General features: G+C 37.8%; 1 protein-coding gene across 1 annotated transcript in view; it reads left to right on the plus strand.

Moving 5' to 3' along the window:
• LOC131438106 (plexin-B) overlaps positions 1-22,072 on the plus strand; it is a 438,124-nt gene that overhangs the window by 301,768 nt on the left and 114,284 nt on the right. Inside the window, exon 9 of the mRNA XM_058607913.1 lies at positions 16,449-16,989. Coding sequence (XP_058463896.1) covers positions 16,449-16,989 — 541 coding nt within the window. The remainder of the gene's footprint in view (positions 1-16,448; positions 16,990-22,072) is intronic.

Consider the following 22,072-nt stretch of genomic DNA (forward strand, 5'->3'; position numbering starts at 1 on the left):
ATTTTCTCTCGACTTCTTGACTTTCATGTACTTTGTCTTTGACACATTGCGTGCTATAATTGAAGTTTATACATAAACGAGAGACTTAACGGAGTCTAGAAGAGATGATATTATCTGGCGAGGATTTTTTCTAATATCGGTAACCAAAGGATCTGAATTGAGTAATAGTATATGAAATAAATCTGTGTTTGTTGCTGTTCTTGGGATTTTTCTAGTGTAGATTCGTATAAAATCTTTAATATTTTTGGTATTTGATTGTCACCGAAGACCATTTTTACGTTTTTAATGAACACTACACTTTTTAAAAATATTGTTTAACAACTTTTAAGCTCAGAATAGTTTTAAAATTCGCATAGTTTCTTCTATCAGTTGACAGACTGAAAATATTGTGTTTCCTTATAGTATGAAATAGCCTTTGAGAACTGAACTTCAAGAAACCGTTAGTTGTTTTTTGTAAATTAAAACCTAAAAATCGCTTTCAATGGAATTCAGAACTCTCTCGAAGTGTGTAGACTTTAATAGAATTCTTTTCAGTAAAATGGTAGATCTATTTACTATAACATACACAAAAACATAATTCTATAATATTAGTCATTGCGTATGAACTAAATACTTTCCTAAATAAGGTATGACGTTCCGGTCATTCAACGTTGTCCGAGTATTCAAACAGGCCAACCGACGACACGACCAGGCACTTCGAAGAAAAATCAGCATTAAAACTGTTCGCTAACGATTCACCGCCAGTTACCACAAATCTAGCGACCCTTTGTAAATGATAAAAATAATCTTCTCGAGCAACACTGTTTAAGTTGCTATGAACTAGTTACCAAGGAACCCCAAAACAGTTTTTGGAAATAATTTTAACGTATTCCGGCACGACCGAAATTTATCTCTCTGTCAGAAAAAATCTGGAGGTGGAGTCCTCATAACCATAAACTCTTGCTTTACTTCTGAAGAAATTATTACTCCTAAATATAAAGAATTTGAGCATGTATGGGCCAAAGTCTCAATATTGGGAGAAGAACATATTTACTGCTCTGTCTATTTCCCACCCGAAAATGCGAACAAATTTTCTTTTGAATTATTCTTTCAATCTTTAGACACAATTATTTCGAATATGGAACCTGAAGTAAAGCTTCATATTTTTGGCGACTTCAATCAACGTAATGCGGACTTCATTTCTGACATTGAAAATGAATCAATCTTACTTCCAGTCGTAGGAGAAAACGCAACATTGCTTTACTTTTTCGACAAAATTTCTAATTTTGGCCTGCATCAAGTAAACTCCGTAAAAAATCAACAAAATGCATATTTAGACCTTCTTTTCACAAATTGCACAGAAGACTTTTGTGTGAATGCATCAAACCTGCCATTATGGAAAAATGAAGCATTTCACACCGCAATTGAATATTCATTATTTACACACAATGCATCCCTTCCCTACGACTTGGAATATGAGGAAGTGCCGGAATACAATAAAATTGACTTTGAAGAAGTCAAGTGTAGACTAAGTATAATAAATTGGCGGAACATACTGAGTACAGAAGGAAATGTCGACGTCGAAGTAAACAAATTCTATCACATTATAAACAAAATATTAGCCGAAACTTTGCCTATGAAAAGAAGAAGAAAAAATCATAACAGCAAATTACCTATATGGTTCAATTGACAACTAAAACATTTGAAAAATAGGAAACAAAAAGCACACAAAACTTACAAACAAGAAAAAAGTTACGCTCATCTTCAAAATTACTTAAATCTATGCAATCAACTCAAAATAGCCTCATCTACCATCTCATGCAAGTCAAAAAAGGGGCTACATCGACATACATCGCTATCAATCGTAGTTAGAGGATCACAAAGAGCACCTACGAACTATTTGTGTTTAAGTTAAAAAAGTTTGTATCATTCAATCCCTAAAAGGAAGAGAATAAAAGAAGAAATATTCAATCAAGTAGTCTACATTTCTGGAGGTCAATTTCCAAAGAGTTATCTTCGAATTCCAGTGAGAAGCAGATGGAACCAGGCACTCTGCTAGATTCATTGATGACAGAGCGTTCGGAGATCATGTCTCTCCACCTCTGGTCACTCCCCAAGTCCTTCAGTCCGGTGCTCGTTCCATCCTTCGGAACATTGGTCCTTCGAGCCGGATCGTCGATTCATTATAAACTCCTAAACTGTGCTACTGATTGAGTATAGCAAGGTGAACTAAAAAGGTGAAGTGAAATAAGTGAACATTTAAGAACTGAATAAGTGCAAATTAAGAAAATGCCACTGGCACACAGCCCGAATTTCCGGGATAAGACACATCCAGCCAGTGATCATGAATCCAGTGAAGGCGAAAGTTTCCATGGGTTTGAACAAAGGTCGTCAATAACATCAAAGAAAAAAAATGTTACCACACTTCTACGACAAAGATCTCAGGCACAAGCAAAGATTGAACGCATCGCAAGTATGATTGAAAATAGCAGAACACCGCTTCCTCAGTTGAACGTGTACTTTAAATGTGTCGAAGCAGCATATCAGGAATATTGTCTTTTTCACAACAAGCTAACGGCCATTCGTTCCGACGATGAAATGGACGAACACGAAGAAAATTACGCGGTTTTTGAAGGAATTTATCACCAAGTGTTGATACACATTGAAACACTTATCATGGATGCAAAGAAAACAACTGAGTCAGCTCCACCGCAAGTAATCATACATCAGCAACCACTCAAAGCTCCGATTCCGACATTTGATGGCCGTTATGAAAATTGGCCAAAATTCAAGGCTACCTTCCTCGACATCATGGCTCAATCCAACGATAGTGATGCCATTAAATTATACCATCTGGATAAATCACTCATTGGCTCTGCCGAAGGAATCCTAGATGCTAAAACCGTTAATGAAAACAACTACGCTCATGCTTGGGAGATTCTAAACGAACGATACGAAAATCCACGAGTAATCATCGATAATCACATCAAAGGATTATTGTCGATGAGAAAATTGACAACAGAATCGCATCGAGAGCTCCGCCAATTATTGAATGACTGTACGAAGCACATTGAGAATCTTCGCTATTTGAAGCAAGAACTGTCTGGAATCTCAGAACTAATTGTAGTACATTTGATTGCTGTCGCTCTAGATAGGAATACACGCAAACAGTGGGAAGCAACCATTCCACGAGGAGAGCTACCTAGTTATGAAAATACTATTGCTTTTCTGAAAAAACAGTGCAACATTTTGGAGAATTGTGAGAGTGCATTTCAACCAAGTACTCGATTTCTACCGATGCAGAAATTTCCAGTTTCTCAAAAAACATCACGGCAAAAACACTAGCTGCAACGGATGTAGAAACTAGCTCAAGTGAGTTATGTGACATATGCAAAGGCGCTCACAAAAACTTCCAATGCGAAACATTAAAGAGTATGAGTGTCCCACAACGTGTCGAAACGGCACGGTCAGTGGGCTTGTGTTTCAACTGCCTACGCAAAGGTCATCGTCTAAAGGATTGTCCATCTGATCGAAAATGCCAGAAATGTCGTCAAAAGCATCATACTCAGCTACACGATGACAACGAACCGAAATCAATGAAGGCTCAACAACAAGACCTACCGAACACAAATAATCTTCAATTTAACCCGCACTCGCCAGAAGTTGAAGTAAGAGCCACCAACAACGCAGTTGCAATTACATGCTCAATCAACGAATTGAAACCCAGACGGAGCGTTGCGCTCTTAACCGCTGTAGTAAACATCATCGACGATCATGGCAATGCACATTCTTGCCGTGTTCTGCTAGACTGTGGCTCACAGGTCAATTTAGTTTCTCAAGTAATGGCAGAAAGGGCTAACATTAAAACTTATTCGACTAATATAATCATTGCCGGTGTAAACAACCAAACCACCAACAGTTTGAAAAAGGGAATGGTAGATGTTCAATCGATGAATAGCGAATTTCGCACATCACTTGAATGTACTGTGACACCTACAATAACAGGTACAATTCCAAGTTCATATATCGACACATGTAACTGGGACATACCTTCTGGATTACAATTAGCGGATCCTAATTTTAACAATCCACAAGAGATTGACTTGCTTATTGGAAACAGTCACTTTTTTGAAATATTAAAAACTGGTAATCTCAAACTAGGTAAAAACCTTCCAGAACTGAGAGAAACCCAATTTGGATGGGTCGTTTCCGGAGAGTTTCAAATATCAGCAAAGAAGTCACTACGTGTGTACTCTCATCAGGCTACAGTTCAAGACGTTCATGATGCTATTCAGCGTTTTTGGGAAATTGAAGACGTCGCTTAAATTCCAAACATATCTCAAGAAGAGCGAGAATGTGAAGAGCATTTCCTGGCAACTCATAAGCGGACTTCATCCGGTAGATTCATCGTACAACTGCCATTAAAAGAAAGTGTGACTGATATGCCTGATTGTCGTGCATTAGCTTTAAAGCGATTTTATCTGTTAGAACAGCGCCTGAAGCGGAATTCGGATCTTCGAGAACAATATGTTGATTTCATTAGGGAATACCAACGTCTTGGAGACTGCAAGCAAGTCGAAGAGAAGCATGATACTCCAGCACATAAATTCTATCTACCACATCATGCTGTGCTGCGTCCTGATAGCAGCACTACGAAATGCAGAGTAGTTTTCGACGAATCTGCAAAGCCTTCGGCAACCAGTTTATCACTCAACGACGTTCAGAAGATAGGTGGAGTTGTTCAGTCCGATTTACTATCCAGTGTGTTACGTTTCCGAAAACACAAGTACGCCTTCACCGCAGACATCAGCAAAATGTATCGACAAGTGCTAGTAGACTCTACCCAAACCAGTTTACAACGAATCTTCTGGCGCGAAAATGTAAATTCACCATTGAAAATTCTTGAACTATCAACAGTAACGTATGGTACAGCCAGTGCTCCATTCTTAGCAACACGGTGTTTAAAACAGTTAGCGGAGGACGAAATAAACAAATATCCAATGGGAGCTTTTACGGTAATAAATGACTTCTATGTGGATGATGTTCTGTCTGGAGACGACACTTTAGATCGTGCCTTAGAGCGTCAAAGACAGGTGAAACAGTTGTTATCCGATGGTGGTTTTCCAATACACAAATGGTGCTCAAATTCGAACGAACTTCTTACTCACATCCCTGTTGAAGAAAGAGAGCATAAAAGGGCACTAATAAAAAAAAATGTGAACGAAGTCATACAGGTACTTGGCTTCATATGGGATCCTCTTCAAGATCAGTTTAGGTTTCTTTTAAACATTTCAAAATTTGCCTCAGCTCCAGTGACAGCAACGAAAAGAACAATCCTGTCCGATATCGCTAAGCTGTTCGATCCATTGGGACTTCTTTCGCCAGTGATAGTGACTGCAAAGTTATTAATGCAAGGTTTATGGCGTAATGAAGTAGACTGGGATGAACCAATCAATGAGGATTTTCAACATAGATGGAACCAGTTCAAGCTTGCTCTTAATGGAATCAACGAAATTCGAATACCTAGAAGAGTCATTGGAGACGAATTTGTTGCTATCGAATTACATGGTTTCACTGATGCCTCTCAAAGAGCGTACGGTGCATGTATATACATCCGCAGTATACGAGCTGATGGATCAGCACAGGTGCAGCTGCTGTGTAGTAAATCCAAAATAGCAAAAAATTCGTCTCCAATGACTCTTCTAGGTATTCGAATTTCGTTGATTCCATTAAGAGCAAGCTTGAACTGGTTCCATCTTTGTTGAAAATCCTCGTCTTAAGTTGGTTAAAAAAACCGACGGAAAGGCTGAATACTTTCGTTTGGAACCGGTGTAGCCACCATTCGTTCAGTCACTAGGAGCTGCGTTAAATGCTTTAGAGTGAGGCCAACGATAACATCCTAGTACATGGGAAAACTTCCGTCCTGCAGGGTGACACCCGCGCCACCATTCTCAGTCACTGGTGTAGATTATGCCGGGCCGTTTCACATTAAACATGGTTTACGCAAGGCATCCATTTTGAAAGCATACGTTTCGTTCTTTGTTTGTATGGTAACAAAGGCAGTTCATCTGGAATTGATGTCAGATATGACAACAAGTGCATTTTTGGCAGCATTGTAACGATTCATCAGCCGACGTGGAATTGTTCATCAACTACATTCGGACAATGGAACTAATTTTCGTGGTGCTAATCACGAATTGATTCAGCTTTACCGTATGTTCAAAGAGGAACAACAACATCACCGTATTGAGTATTTCTGCCAATCCAAGGCTATTGAATGGCATTTTATACCTCCTGATGCTCCTGAGTTCGGTGGCCTGTGGGAGGCAGCCGTGAAAAGTGCAAAAATCCATACGAAAAAAATTATCGGAACCTCTGAAGCGTTGAATTTTGAAGAACTATCAACAATTCTGACCGAAATCGAGGCAATATTAAACTCACGACCTCTGTTTGTGACAACATTGGATACCTCAATACCAGAGGTAATAACACCAGCTCATTTTTTAATTGGTCGCCCGTTAACGGCTATTCCAGAACCATCTTTGGAAAACGTGCGAACTAATCGACTGTATAGATGGCAGTATTTGCAATTGCTTCGTGAACATTTTTGGCGAGCTTGGAACAGAGATTATCTCAGTAGTCTTCAACCTAGGAAGAAAAATTTCAAATTAGTACATCACATTACTCCAGGAATGATTGTATTGCTTCATAACAAAAATTTACCCCCACTTCAATGAAAATTAGGAAAAATTACGAAGGTTTTCCCAGGAGACGACGGTTTGGTTCGAGCTGTTGATGTTTACAGCGAAAATTCTACTTTTCGTCGCCCAATCAACAAATTATCAATATTGCCAATAGAAGACAACTGTCAGTCTAATTTGTTACACGTTAAGAATGATATGAGCAGTTTAGTGTAAAAACATAAATATGCATCAGGAAAGAGGACTATAAAATTTTGAAATTAATTAATCATTTCAATGGGGCGGAGTATGTTCCATTCGGAAGTATATGTTTGCAACCATTGCTGGAATCGCTACAACATAGAATCTGCAAAGATACATGTTTCATCGCGTTGCAACATGTTTTGAACGTATTGCTCGCGTGCTGCTCATCTACCATCTCATGCAAGTCAAAAAAGGGGCTACATCGACATACATCGCTATCAATCCTAGTTAGAGGATCACAAAGAGCACCTACGAACTATTTGTGTTTAAGTTAAAAAAGTTTGTATCATTCAATCCCTAAAAGGAAGAGAATAAAAGAAGAAATGTTCAATCAAGTAGTCTACGTTTCTGGAGGTAAATTTCCAAAGAGTTATCTTCGAATTCCAGTGAGATGCAGATGAAACCAGGCACTCTGCTAGATTCATTGATGACAGAGCGTTCGGAGATCCTGTCTCTCCACCTCTGGTCACTCCCCAAGTCCTTCAGTCCGGTGCTCGTTCCATCCTTCGGAACACTGACCGTGACCGTGAATACTTCTCTTTCATACCTGCATTTTCCAACTCCATCTCTGTAAACTATCTATCAGAACATGACATTTCGACAGCACTGAAAAATTTAGACGCCTCAAAAGGGCCTGGACCTGACAGTATACCACCAATATTTTTAAAAAATCTTGCTGAAGAACTTACACTGCCACTACAACTACTTTTTAACCTATCACTTAATAAATGTACTTTTCCTAAAGCATGGATATCTTCCTTTCTTGTACCAATATTTAAATCTGGTGCAAAATCTAACATTCGGAACTACCGTGGAATAGCCATTATCTCATGCATTCCAAAATTATTTGAAAAAATTGTAAATGAAAAACTTTTTCATCAACTTAAAAAAGTAATAACAAACAAACAACATGGCTTTTTTAAATCTCTTAGAATTTATGACATTCACTCTGAATGCAATGGACGCCGGAAACTACGTAGAAACTCTTTACACTGACTTTAGCAAAGCCTTCGACCGTATTGACATACCATTACTTGTATGATGTATGATGATGTATGATGTGTATCTACCACCTATTGTAGCAAGACTGCTGTCGTTCGCACTGGGTCGTCCTTCCACCACAATTTGTTCTTGCACCGCTCACTGACCCTGATCTTCATACCACTGTATAAAGGGCCAAAACGGGAGGTGGCCGGCAAGCAATCGATTTCGCTTACACGTACCACTAGGAAATTGAGGATTCCCTTTCAATGGTATGCTCCTAAAAGTCAATTGCTGTACAAGCCATTGTAGTGGGGAATAACCCCAATAGGTGTGAAGAAGAGCCCGCCTAAATTTCACGAAATGTTAACGGCCAGGAGTTAGCGACTCTACTCTCCTTGCCCACTTCGCTTCCTTTAGGTGCCCTGTTGTTATATCCCGCTTCCCCATCATATAATATAATACAATGAACGTTACGTATTATTAATGTTAACGGCCTAGTTACCTGTATTCGGCGTCCTCTTGCTCTCCTTAATTTTATATATTGTGATCTTTTACCTTTTTCCCCATTGTATTTGTTTGTTCTTCTTGGGAACATGTGTCTCCTGTATTTTTTGTGCATGCAACAACCTTTTCTCTACGCCCCTTTTAGTTGCTGAATTTGTTGTTGTCTTCTTTTTCCTGAAATAGTTTCCAATGATATTATGATACATATAAAATTGGCTATGATGATTCCCCAAAGTGATGTTTTGCTTGTCTCACACCGTTACACTACCATCGAGCAAGATTGACTATTAGTATTTGATATCAACAATTGACACTGACAGTTGACAGTCGACATTGACAATACACATTGAATATATTTAATCCTCTATTTAACTCTTCTTATTTTTTAATATTTTTGTTTATATTTTATTGATTCTTTCATCGATTATCTCAAGAGCAAAAGCAAGAGCAAGAGCATTTTTTAAATGTATTACTATAGTTTTCTATTTTTTTATTAAACTTTTTTTTTCTTTTTTTTTCTCTTTTTTTTTTTTTGTTTTTTTCTTTTTTTTTTGTTTTTTTTTTCTTTGTTTTTTCTTCTTGTTTCTTTTTTTTTCTTTATTCTTTACTCTTGCTTTTTTTTCTCTTTTTTAATATGTCTTTACTAATTGTTGTTCTAATTTTTGAGCAATTATTGCAGTGATGTACTGGCTTGCAAATAATCGAGTTTTCAAGATTTTCAAAATTGTGCAAACGTAATCAATTAATTTACCGCCATTTTGGTTCAAAAATCTTCATCATATCTTTTTATCTCTACCATCTCTACTGTTTTTTATTTTACAACTCATTTTCTTTCTAGTTGCAAAGAAGCTTTTTCTTTTTTATCTCCTTTAGTGTGATAATCGCTGTAAAATCTTTAATCCAACGTAACTTTCCGCATTCTTGACTATCACTTCCTCCTCATCTCTTGCTTCTTCATATTCATATTTTAACTGTCTCTTTTTTCATTGACCTATTTCCCCTTTTTCCCGATTCTCCTATCCTATTTATCCAATATCACCTGTTAAGACTTATCTAAATTTTTTTTTTGTGTCCTCTTACTTCGTATTTTACATTTCCTTGCGCTATCAATTTCTTATTTCTTCATTTTCCAATGTTTACGCCTTTTCTCTTTTTTACGCCTTCTTCGGATGATTCTCCTTCTGAAATTTCACTACTGCTTTTGTCGTATATTTCTTCGGCTTTTCTTTTCAAATTGTTTTTATTTTTCAAAAGTTCTCTCCACCCTTGCTCTGTCATGTCTACATATTTTTCTTTATCTTGATTCAATGATTCTTTCCATGTTAAACTAGGTCTTCCTTCTTTCCTCTTAATCGTTCTCATTCTTAATGCCTTTTGTAATGGATGTTCTCTTTCTCTCCTCATAATGTGTCCGTAATAATTTATTCTTGCTACCCTGTTTCTTCTATTTATAGTTTTTCCTTTTAGCAATTTACTTGCATTGAACTTTAAATCTGCTGGTTTTCTGCATTGACTGAAAATATTCCTCAAAATCAGTTTTTCGTAATCACTCATTGACACTCTGTTTTTTTTTGTTAAAACTGCTACTTTGGTTCCATATAGAATGGATGGTGCTATAACTGTGTTGTACATAAGTTTCCCTAGTTCCCATGACGGACGAAATTTTTTACAAAATTCAACAATAACCCTCGATGTTTTAAGTGCACCTCTACACCTTTGCCTATTCATACTTCTCCTGTCTAATGTTGCTGTCAGACATGTTCCTAGGTACTTGATATAATTACTTATTCTAAACTTTTTCCCATTTAAAACTATCTCTTCGGGAAGTTCCGTCTTATTATTGGGTGCCCTTATCATCACTTGACTCTTGTCGCAGTTTATATATAATCCTACTTGTGCTAATTTTTCCTCTAAAACTTTCAAAATTTCCTCTAATTGATTTTTGTTTTTACATATTATTAAAATATCATCTGCAAAAGCTAGGATCAGTGGTAATAATAGTTGCCCTATATTCATTAGCTTAACGTATGGTATTTCCTCTTCTACTAGTTTTAAAACATCCTGCATAATTAAATTGAATAACAATGGAGAAATTGGACATCCTTGTTTAATTCCTTTTCCACGTCTCGTTTCTGCTGACAACTGATTCTGCCATCTTATCCTAGTAATTTCTCCTTTTATGCAGTTTACTATTCTATCCACTAGTCTTGTTGGCACTTCTAACCTAACCAAAATGTCTGTTATGCTTTGAATTTTTATTGTATCGAATGCTTTCTTTATATCTAACGCTAATACGTAAAGCATACTTCCTGCATTCCACTGTTCTTCCATTATTCTTCTAGCAATAAAAATATGGTCATCTGTAGACCTTTGTGAAGTAAATGCAGCCTGATGCAAACCTGGATCTCCTGCAAATTTTCTCAATTGTTTGGCTAACCATCTTGCATATATTTTATATGCAACATTACATAGCGAGATTCTCCTATAATGTTCTGCTTCTGAAGCATTGCTTTTCTTTGGAATGGGAACTTGTATTGATTTGTTCCATTCTTCTGGCATTTTGTTTGATACATATGCTTCTCTTATAACCTTTGATATTCTTATAAGTGTTTCTTCATCTGCGTATTTAAAATATTCTGCGAAAACTTTGTCTGGTCCTGGTGATTTCCCATTACATGTTGTCCTAATAATTTCCTTCACCTCTTCATCTGTTGGTGGATTAGGTAACGGACAGAAATCTTGTTCCTTGCATGTTTCAATTTCTGGTCCCTGACACTCTTTCAAAATTTCCTCCCACACCCTGAGACTTATATTCGTTTTAATTTGCTTCTTTTTTCTTACGAATTCTTGCAAATACTGATAAGTTTTCCTGATTCTAATACCTATATCAAAATCATTCAGTTTTTGAAAAAAATCTTTTGCTTCTTTCTCCTTGTGATCTTTTATAGCCTGTTTGAGTTCCTGTCTGCAATTGTCTACTTTGTATTTATAGTTTTGCATATACGGTTTCTCATTCAACCTTACTAATGCGATTTTTAATCTATCTCTTGCTTTTTTTCTCTTAGGTGTACTTGGAATATTTGATTTTTTTAGCGTCTTGGATGCAGCTTTCCTAAGCCTATTCGCAATTTCGTTATAACCCTCGTTCTCTTGTCTATTATTCTCCTGTAATTCTGGGGTTGTGATTTTTAGATATTCCTGGAACTCTTTCTTGACCTTCTCATTTTTCAATAATTCCACATTTATTTTTGATGACAATTCTTTCTTGTTTCTTTTGCTCTTTGTTACGTTCATATTTATACCTGTTATTATCATCTTATGATCCGTTTTCAAATGCGTCCATTTTCCTTTAATATATCTAATTCTATAGTTTTTAAATTCTGGAGCTAGCACATGATCTATCTGGCTTTGTTTCTCTTTGCAATTCCATGTAACCTTGACGTCCCTGCCTATCATTGATGAAATATTTTTAATTCTGTTTATATGTAAAAATATCTTCAACAATTCTCCGTTTGCGTTTGTTAAATTATGTCCTAACATTTTCCCTATCCATTTCATATCCTCATGCTGCATATCGTCTAATCCTAGTTGTGCATTGAAATCCCCCAATATAATTGTTTGCCTTCTTTCCTCATTTAGTTTAACCAGTTTACCTAATTTACTGTAAAAGAAACCTTGTTTTTCATTTGGAGCATGCACATTAATTATTCTTAACTTCCTTTCTCCTATTCTAATATTTGTCCACATTATTCCGTTTACCATCTGAACCACCTTCTTCAATGTTATGTCTGTTTGTTTGCGAATCAGTACTGCCATTCCTCTTGATTTATTATGATGGTTTCCTGTAACTTCCCATTCATAGTTCTTTGTATGAACTTTATCGCCTAACGTATTAACCTCTTGTAAAACAGCTATGTCGATATTTTCCATTTCTAATACCTCGTCTATTTCTTCCCTTTTGTCTAAACTTCTGCATCCTTTTACATTCCAGCTAGCTATCCTTATTTTTCTGATTGCCTGTCTTTCCTCTATGCCCCATCTTTTATTTTGTATCATCTGTTCGGAACCCTGTTTACAACCTCTTGTTTGGTCTTTTTTCTCCTTTCCCATTCTTTCTTTACTCTTATAATCCATTTCGGATTTTTTGCCTGTTCTACATTTGTTTCCGCCTTCATTATCAATGTCACTATTTGCACTTATTGTATTATTTTCAATTTTTCCTAATTTCATGCCTTTCTGTTCCTCTTGTTTTTCTTTGCTATCACTTGTTTCCTGCATAATACTATCGTAGTGATTTTTTATTTGTCCTCCTGTATAAAATATTTTCAATATTCCATTGTATACATATTCATCACCTATTAGGTAATTTATCCCTTCCTGGTTTACTATTTGTATCGCAATTTCGAAAATCTCTGAAAAAGCTACTATTGTTTCCTGTCCTAACCAAAACCCAAATTGTTTAAACTTATTTATTATCTCTTCAAACGTTGCACCATCCTCTTGGTATTCTATTAAATAGTCTTCAAATCTTTCCCTCCGCTCACTTATGTAATTCGCAATCAAACTTCTCACTTCCATTACTTTTCTATCCGAAGTGAGGATTTCATTTCTCCTGATACCTAATTGATCTAACAACGCTCTTATCAAACAATTTCCATCTCCTATATTTTGTTTAACAATTATGTCGTCCCCTGTACCTATTCTTACTTTATAAAAAGTTTCGCTTCTTTCATCTTCTGTTAAAATTTCTTCTTCTCCTTGTTCATTTGTATCCTTTCTACTCTCCGATTCCTGTTCAATAATTTCATCTATCTTCTTATTTGCTCTAAACTCCATCACATCTCTTGTAAGGAACTCTTTTCGTACAATATTTCCTATTGTTCCTTGATTAGTTATTATAAATTCCAATTTATTGAAGAAGGGATTATTCTTATTCTTCCCGAACGTAATTATATCTCCACATTCAAATAAAACAACTATCTCACATTCTAATAATTCTGATATAATCCATAATATCTCTTTATCATATATAATTTCCCCAGATCTAATTTTGTACAAGTACTCTTCCGTACTAAACTCACTGTCCATTCCCATGCTTCTCTTTTTTTTCTCAAAATCTTTGCCATTTTCTCTGATGAAATCGTACACTATAAGATTAAGCTCGATTATGTCTTTCCATTTTACTTCTCCCAAACCTAAAATCATACTGCTTTAGTACCAACTTGGACATATCAAACTCCTCATTCATAATTTGCATTTTCAGTAATAATTTTCTCTTATCAATAAATATTTCGCTTTCCACCCACTCCATGTTGCTCCGGTTTGACATGTCTCTATTTAATTTCCTTTTACATTCTCGTACTTAAGATTGTATATGTGTCAAAATGTGCCGTTATCTCTTACCTTATTGAAATGCCGCTTTTTTTCCTGTTTGTATTCTCCCGTTCAGGGTTTTCGTTACTAATACCTATTCCCAAACTCAAATTTTACTTTCCTGGTGTATATATTTGCTGCTCCAAACCACTCATATATATTCTTGTCCAGCTCTTCCAAACATTACTTCTACTCCGTATTGACATACCATTACTTCTACACAAACTACAAACATATGGCATAAAACATACTCTTCTGGAATGGCTCAAATCATACTTAACGAATCGTGTACAGGTAGTCCGCTTCCAAAACATTCTGTCTGAACCAATTAGGGCCTCTCCTTTTTATTTTACATATAAACGACATTTCCTTCAAACTCAAAAATGTGAAAGTGCTTATATATGCAGACGACATGAAACTCTTCATGGAAATTAAAAATATCAACGACGCTGTAATATTCCAGAACGAAATCAATCTATTCCACATTTGGTGCTGCAAAAGTCTACTCCAACTCAATGTAAAAAAATGTAACTCAATAACTTTCAGTAGGAAAAATGAAACTATGCCTATAAACATACATCTAGGAAATCAACTTGTAGAAAAATGTAAAATTGTAAGAGATTTAGGCTTAATCTTAGACTCCAAGCTCACTTTTGTGGAACACTACAATACCATAATCAATAAAGCTAATAGCATGCTGGGCTTTATTAAACGCTTCAGTCATAACTTTCAGGACCCATACACAATTAAATTATTATACACTACATATGTCAGACCTATTTTGGAATATTGCAGCCTAGTATGGAATCCATACAATACTATTCACGAAGAACGCATCGAATCTATTCAAAAACAATTTCTTTTATATGCACTTCGTAAATTAAATTGGACAGCATTTCCTCTACCATCATATGAAGCACGCTGCATGCTCATCAATATACAAACACTTAAAGAACGCCGCGACTTTGCAATGCTTTATTTTATCAGCGACATTATTTCTCAACGCATTCAATCAGCTCCATTATTATCGCAATTAAATTTTTATATACCTTGCCGTCAATTACGTTCCAGGAAATTATTTTTAGAAAAACAAGCTAGAACAAATTATGCAAAATACAGTCCAGTCAATCGAATAATGCGCCATTACAATCAATACTGCGAACATCTTGACCTTACTATGTCAAAAAATCAAATCAAATCAAATAATGCGTAGTATGTAAGTGAACATTGTAAACAATTTATATGTAGTCTACATTTGCTTGACGAAATAAATAAATAAAAACAAGTAAACATGTTTTGAAAGCGGTGGAATAGTTCTATTAGTGTTAAACTTTGTTCAAATTAAGCAGAAATGCATTTAAATGAACTCGATTTTCGGAATTTAATCGAAACTAAGGATGAAACCAACGAACGAGGACAATGATCTGCTTCCAGAGATTCATCCGTACACTTCAACTGCTAGCTTTTCTGGGCAGTAGGATTCGGTGTAATATACCGGTGTCAAAATTGTTTTGTGTCGGTTGATTGCGCAGAAGTGGAAACAGTATTTCACCTTGTTGGCCACTATTCGAGGATTACTAGTGGAATTCCACAAAGAAATCATTTTACCTTACGTTATACAGGTACCGCAGAGCACTAGCATCGCTCAGCTCGTTGTCGGTCATTTCCATGTCTTCCTTCTCACACAACGGTTTCAAGTCAAGACCTGAATTTTGAACTTGGCTTTATAAAAGACATAACTCATACTCCTTATTTTTTACATTCCGCTCGAGTCAGGTAAATCCAATAAAATGTTCCGTAATATAATAACCGATCTGAAATTTATTTTGTTTACATTCATCTTGCCTTCGATATGCATTAACCAAGGTTATGGTGACTGTTATTCAAAATCAATAAATATATCAACTTGTGCTGCCAGTTTAAAAAAATTCACTAGCGTTTTCGATTTTACATTTCCAGTTACTGAGGGGTAGTTAAATTTACGATACAGTTTTGATAGACGAGTGGCAGGTCGTGTCATCGGGCCAACTTAATTTTATAACGACGAAAACAAACAAATTTTGTCAACAGGTCTATGTATGAAGGTTATGTTTATTTTACTCTTATATATTAGGCTATTTAATTTTTGACACAGTTAAAGTCGCAGTAAACCAGAGTATTATGAAAATAAAATAACTCAAATTTCAAATGCTACCCACGCTACAGCGTTTCTTTTGCGTTTCAATTGCTGTTGATAAGAAGAGTCGCATATTTTTCAAGATTGATTCCTATGTAAAAAAGAACAAAGAATTGAACAAAAGTATTGAATTGAAAACAAAATTTGAGGAAAAGCACAAAAAAAAATTATTTCTTGACAAACAGTTGTATTTTAGCATTTTCTTAAGTTTTTCAATTTTCGAAATATTTATTTAATATTTTTTCATAAAGATGAGTTATTTATATATAGGAATTTGCATATTTTAGGAATTTTGTTTTCCATAAAAGGATCGAAAAAGATCGTATTGAATATGTGGTTTTTCTTTTAGTTGAAATATTCTTAAGTTTCATCAAAATCAGAGGTGCACAGGTACAAAAGTGTGTCGGATATTGGTGGAATGGCCCTTATATTAAATTTGCATGAAATAATTTAACAATGATGATTCATTTTATCATTTTATCTTGCAGGGTGAACGTGGCGTCATTACTCATGATAGTGCTAATGAACAAAATGGATTATGCTACGGATGTATTAAAATGCTTATTGCTACGACTGATTGATAAATCTGTGATATCAAAACATCCACAATTGATGCTTCGACGAACGGAGAGTGTAGTAGAAAAATTACTAACGAACTACATGGCGATATGCATGTATGAATACTTGAAGGTATATTGCGGCAGCTCTCTTTTCCTTTTATACAAAGCTGTTAAACATCAAATAGAAAAAGGATTAGTCGATGCAGTTACATATGACGCTCGATATTCGTTGAGCGAAGAACACTTGCTTCGTGAACAAATTATTCACAGTGTCGTTACTTTACATATCATACAGGATGATCTAGACGAAAAGATACAATGTAAAGTCCTAGACTGTGATACAATAACTCAAGTAAAATCCAAAATTCTGGACGCATTGTTTAAAAATACACCTTTTTCGATGCGACCATCTGTTCACGACCTTGAACTTGAATGGCGTCATGGCAGAGGTGGTCATTTAACATTGCAAGTAAGTACTTATAACACTTTGGCTACAAATAAGTATTTCTATGACAAACAACCTTAGCGGCGAGAGGAGTAATTTATAGCGTCACGAAATGTCATCTATAGATTTAACGAAGGGTTTTAAAAGTGTACAACACACTTATACTCACTTCTATTTCAATAAATTTACACTACAATACGATAACTTCCCTAAAGCACATAAACTCTGTGCCTGACCTAACAACTATCTTAAATTATATTTTATTGATTTGTTGATTCTTTTCGGTGAGAATTAAGAGAACATTCATTTTTATTTTTTGTACAGCATAACGTTTCGGCTTACTGTTCTTCAGCCATCGTCGGACGCATTTAACAATAAATTTTCACACTACTCATTCATTCTATCACTCACTCCATCATTGCCGACGGTATGACGATCATTCACTTTAGACCGTCCATGTGGTTTGTTTCTCCAATACTCCCAGTAGTATGCTTACAAAAAATAAAAATGAATGTTCTTTTAATTCTCACCGAAAAGAATCAACAAATCAATAAAATCTAACAAAGTTGCGGTGATTATATATGAAATTTGAAATATCTTAAATTATGTTAGTTCCACTAAACTATGCTTTAAGTCTTAATTTCTGCTTTTTCACGAACGCTGGTGTTCAAGTTTGATTACGATGTTATCCGGTTGTTCATGGATCAGCACTCATCATCATCATCTAACAGCTATAGGCCTGGGGTGTCCTTTGCTGTATCAAGAATACGTCTCAACATAACTCGGTCCATGGCTGCTCGTCGCCAGCCACTCAAGGCACGTACGCTTCTGAGATCACCCTCCACTTGATCGATCCACCTTGCTCGCTGCGCTCCTCTTCTTGTACCAGTCGGATTAGATTCAAGAACCATTTTCACTGGGCTGTCGTCCGACATCCTTATGACATGCCCAGCCCATCGTAGACGTCCGATTTTAGCTGTCCGTACGATGGGTGGTTCTCCTAGCAGTTGTTGCAATTCGTGATTCATACTCCGTCTCCACGTTCCGTCTTCCATCTACACTCCGCCATAGATGGCCCTCAGTACCTTTCTTTCGAAAACACTGAGGGCGCGTTGGTCCTCTGCCAACATAGTCCAGGTCTCGTGGCCATAGAGAACAACCGGTCTAACAAGCGTTCTGTAGATGGTCAATTTCGTGCGGTGGCGTACCTTTCTCGATCGAAGGGTTTTTCTGAGTCCAAAGTACGCCCGATTCCCTGCCAAAATACGGCTCTGTATTTCTCTGCTGGTGTCATTGTCGGCGGTCACCAGTGAGCCCAAATACACAAACTCGTCAACCACCTCGATATCGTCACCGTCTATCAATATTCGTGGTGGGAGGCGTAGTGTTTCTTCTCTAGAGCCTCTTCCTCTCATGTATTTTGTTTTCGACATATTTATGGCCAGTCCGATACGCCTAGCTTCAGCTTTCATTCCGATGTAGGTTTCCATCATCTTATCAAGGTTACGTGTCACAATATCAATATCGTCAACGAAGTTGTACGGACTTTCGGAAGATCGTACCACTCGTGTCGATCCTCGCTCTTCGAATCACACCTTTCAGGGCAATATTGAACAAGATACAAGAAAGTCCATCACCTTGACGTAGCCCTCTTCGAGATTCGAAGGGACTCGAAAGCGTTCCAGATACTCGGACGTAACAAATCACTCTATCCATCGTTACTTTGACCAATCGCGTCAGTTTATACGGGAAACCGTATTCGTGCATGATCTGCCATAGCTGTTCTCGATCGATTGTGTCGTATGCCGCTTTGAAGTCAATGAATAGGTGATGCGTGGGTACGTTGTATTCACGACACTTCTGGAGTACTTGTCTTATCGCGAACATGTGATCCGTAGTGGCGCGGGCTCCAGTAAATCCCGCTTGGTACGGCCCCACGAATTCCTTAGCTATTGATGATAGACGACGGCAATTGAGATTGAGTCCCGGCGTTCCTGTGCGACGAGTATTGTGCACCGTCGATAGTTTTGAGCGCATACGAAGCGCGACAAGGTAGTGGTCAGAATCAATATTGGCAGTGCGGTATGTGCGGACATTGATGACGTCGGAGAAGAATCGCCCGTCGATGAGAACGTGGTCGATTTGATTTTCCGTATGTTGATCTCCAGGTGGCTTTATGAATATCTTTGCCGGAAAAGGAGGTGCTTTGAACTACCATTCCTCGGGAGGCAGCAAAGTTTACGTATCGTTGATCGTTGTCGTTAGTTACCGCGTGCAGGCTCTCCAGCCCGATCACGGGCCTGTACATTGCCTCCCGGCCTACCTGAGCATTCATGTTGCCGATGACGAGTTTTACATCCCGCCGTGAACAGCTGTCGTGGGTTTGTTCCAGCTGCGCGTAGAATGCTTCCTTCTCGTCATTGGGTTTCGTCTCATGTGGGCAGTGCACGTTGATGATGCTGTAATTGAAGAAACGGCCCTTGGTCTTCAATACGCACATTCTATCACTGAGTGGCTGCCACCCAATCACTTTCGGTCATAGGGTCATTTCGCCGAAAGGGTCATCTCGCCGAAAGGGTCATTCTGCCGAAAGGGTAATTTCGCCGTAAGGGTCATATCTCCTGCATGTTATGTCTCCTGTATAACTGATGTGACGCAGCCACATAACCTCTTGCATACAAACCTGTAACCGCCTCGTTTGCCCGGTCTACTCAAAGCTAGGTTTCTTTGCTTTAGTTAGGTCCGAACGAGCGGTAGCGAGGTCGGATAGCACATGAACCAAAACGATGTGGCGTAGCCGCATTAGTATTTTTTCATTTTCGCTTAATAAACGGAAAATACCACCTACATTTGCCTGGTAGATACTTACTAGCTAATAGTCAACAAGTTTTCTTGGGAGCTACTTTCTGAGGTTCATGAATCAATCTTTATTCAAGAGTACAACAATCAATCATTATTCAAGAAGTATAATGGTAGGTTAACAAAACGGGCGTTAACGCTATCATCTTTCGTTTGTCTTAAATTTAAATCAATTCTAATTACGATTTCAAGACGATTTCAGGATTCGGCGAAATGACCCTTTCGGCGAAATGACCCTTTCGGCGAAATGACCCTTTTGGCGAAACGGCTTTCGGAGAAATGGCTTTCGGCGAAATGACCCTGATCCCTTCCAATCGTAGTCCTTATTTCGTCGCGTAGGTCTTTGCCGATTACTCCGAGTCGTATTTGTATCCTGATTATTCGTAACAAGTGTTTTCCGGGCGGCTTGTTAGGCCTGCACCAACCTCCTGTCTCGCCGGAGGGCCATCGTGTCAGCACTGTTTAGTGTTCCACACTGACACAAGGACGGTAATCAGCCGCTCCTAACATGGAGAACAGACGCTGTTTCGAGCCGTCCCAACATGGGGAACAGACGCTCGGGTAGGCTCGCTCTCTGTAAAGAGAAGGCAAGCTCCCCCTTCCTCTGGTGTAACACTCTTCAACATTATAGCAAAAGAACGCTTCGAATGTTGATACACCATGATTGCAACAATGGGATGCTGTATGTCCCAATTGTTTGCAATTGGTGCAGTACATGACCCGCGGCACAAAAAGGCGAACAAGTAAACGAACTCAATCCAAGAGGACGTAATTATTCAAAGCCGAGCCAGCAAAAGTCATCCGATACGAGTCTGATGGGATATAGGACTACTTAGTCCCATCCTCAGCGGTCGATACTGAGCGCAATTGCTTGCAGTCCAGAATCATAACATTCTTGAGTAGGGTGTTTTTAAAACCGCCTGCCCCATGCTTAAGAACTTCCTCGCAAGTCAGACTCGGATCGGTGATCATGCCGTCTATCTCGACTTCGCGAGCTGGAATGTATACGCGTTACATTGAACGATATCGTTAGCCTGTTTTGCACTGGCTAACAAGACCCTAAGCTTGTCTGGGCGTACTTGTATGTAAACCGCGTACGGACCGGATGGAAGTGCAAGCCCATCGGGATAATTTTTAACACGAGTTTTATTACCATCAGATGATTCCATTTCGTCATCTGGAGGGAGGTCAGCCAATTTTGAACCTTTTATCATGGCACGGAAAAAAGTCCGTGTGCGGGTAAAGATTGGAGGACAAAAAATCTAGTGGTATTGAACAACAGAGGAAAAGGAAAAAAACTTAGATTTAGCTCTCAAAGGGCGAACGACCAACAAAGCCCGGTCCAAGGTAATCGTCCGACTTTTTTGCAGTCTCCGCTGTACAATGAAACCTTACACGTTGTTTCACTGTACACTGTCTAATGTATTTGTAAACAATATAGCAGCGGCACCCAACGGGCGCTGGTTAACGGTACCAAACACAGTGCTTCTTTACACAGCTCACAATCGACCTTGAGGACGGATTAATTCGAATTATCACTCGACCGCACTGATGTGGACAATAGAATACGGAATGACCTTGAAAAGAATCAGAGAAACACGAATTTACGTGCGATCGGCCCGATAGTTACAGTGGAACTGTAACTGTGTTTGTATAGATCAGAGATGAGTTTCACGTTTATCATCGTTTTACGGATTGCATTTTAAATCAGACAGTCAATTTAGAATTAACGTAGAAAAAAGCGTCAACAGGAAGACCGAGATCGCGAAGCGAAGGAACAGCTGTTCCGTTCTAATGACACAAGGAAGTTCTACAAGAAGGTGAACCGTTCGCGCAGGGGCCATGTCCTACAGGCCGATATGTGCAAGGACCTATGAAAGGCACTTTCAAAATCTAGGGAAACTGTTAAGCAAGAGTGCTTTTGTGAGAAAACATTTTCAATGTTGTACACAATATCATGTAACAGGGTTGTACTGAGTTTCCACTCTGGTAAGAATGTTGAATTTCATGTAGCGGATGCACGTCCAAACTAACATTCCTGATATAGTGAACGACTATGCGTTCCACTGTTTTAAGAAGAAATGAGCTAGGACTGATAGGCCTGAAACACTGTCGTAAGACTCAAAGTAAGTATTTTCTTCAAAACATGTTGGAAATGTGCATACCTTTTCTGCAGTAACATTAAAAACTTCATCCTTTCGAGGAGACTTGTACGGAGCAAAACTCTCAACTGCCCATTTGACCGATT

This window comes from Malaya genurostris, chromosome 3 (assembly GCF_030247185.1).
Source record: "Malaya genurostris strain Urasoe2022 chromosome 3, Malgen_1.1, whole genome shotgun sequence".
NCBI classification, from domain to species: domain Eukaryota; kingdom Metazoa; phylum Arthropoda; class Insecta; order Diptera; family Culicidae; genus Malaya; species Malaya genurostris.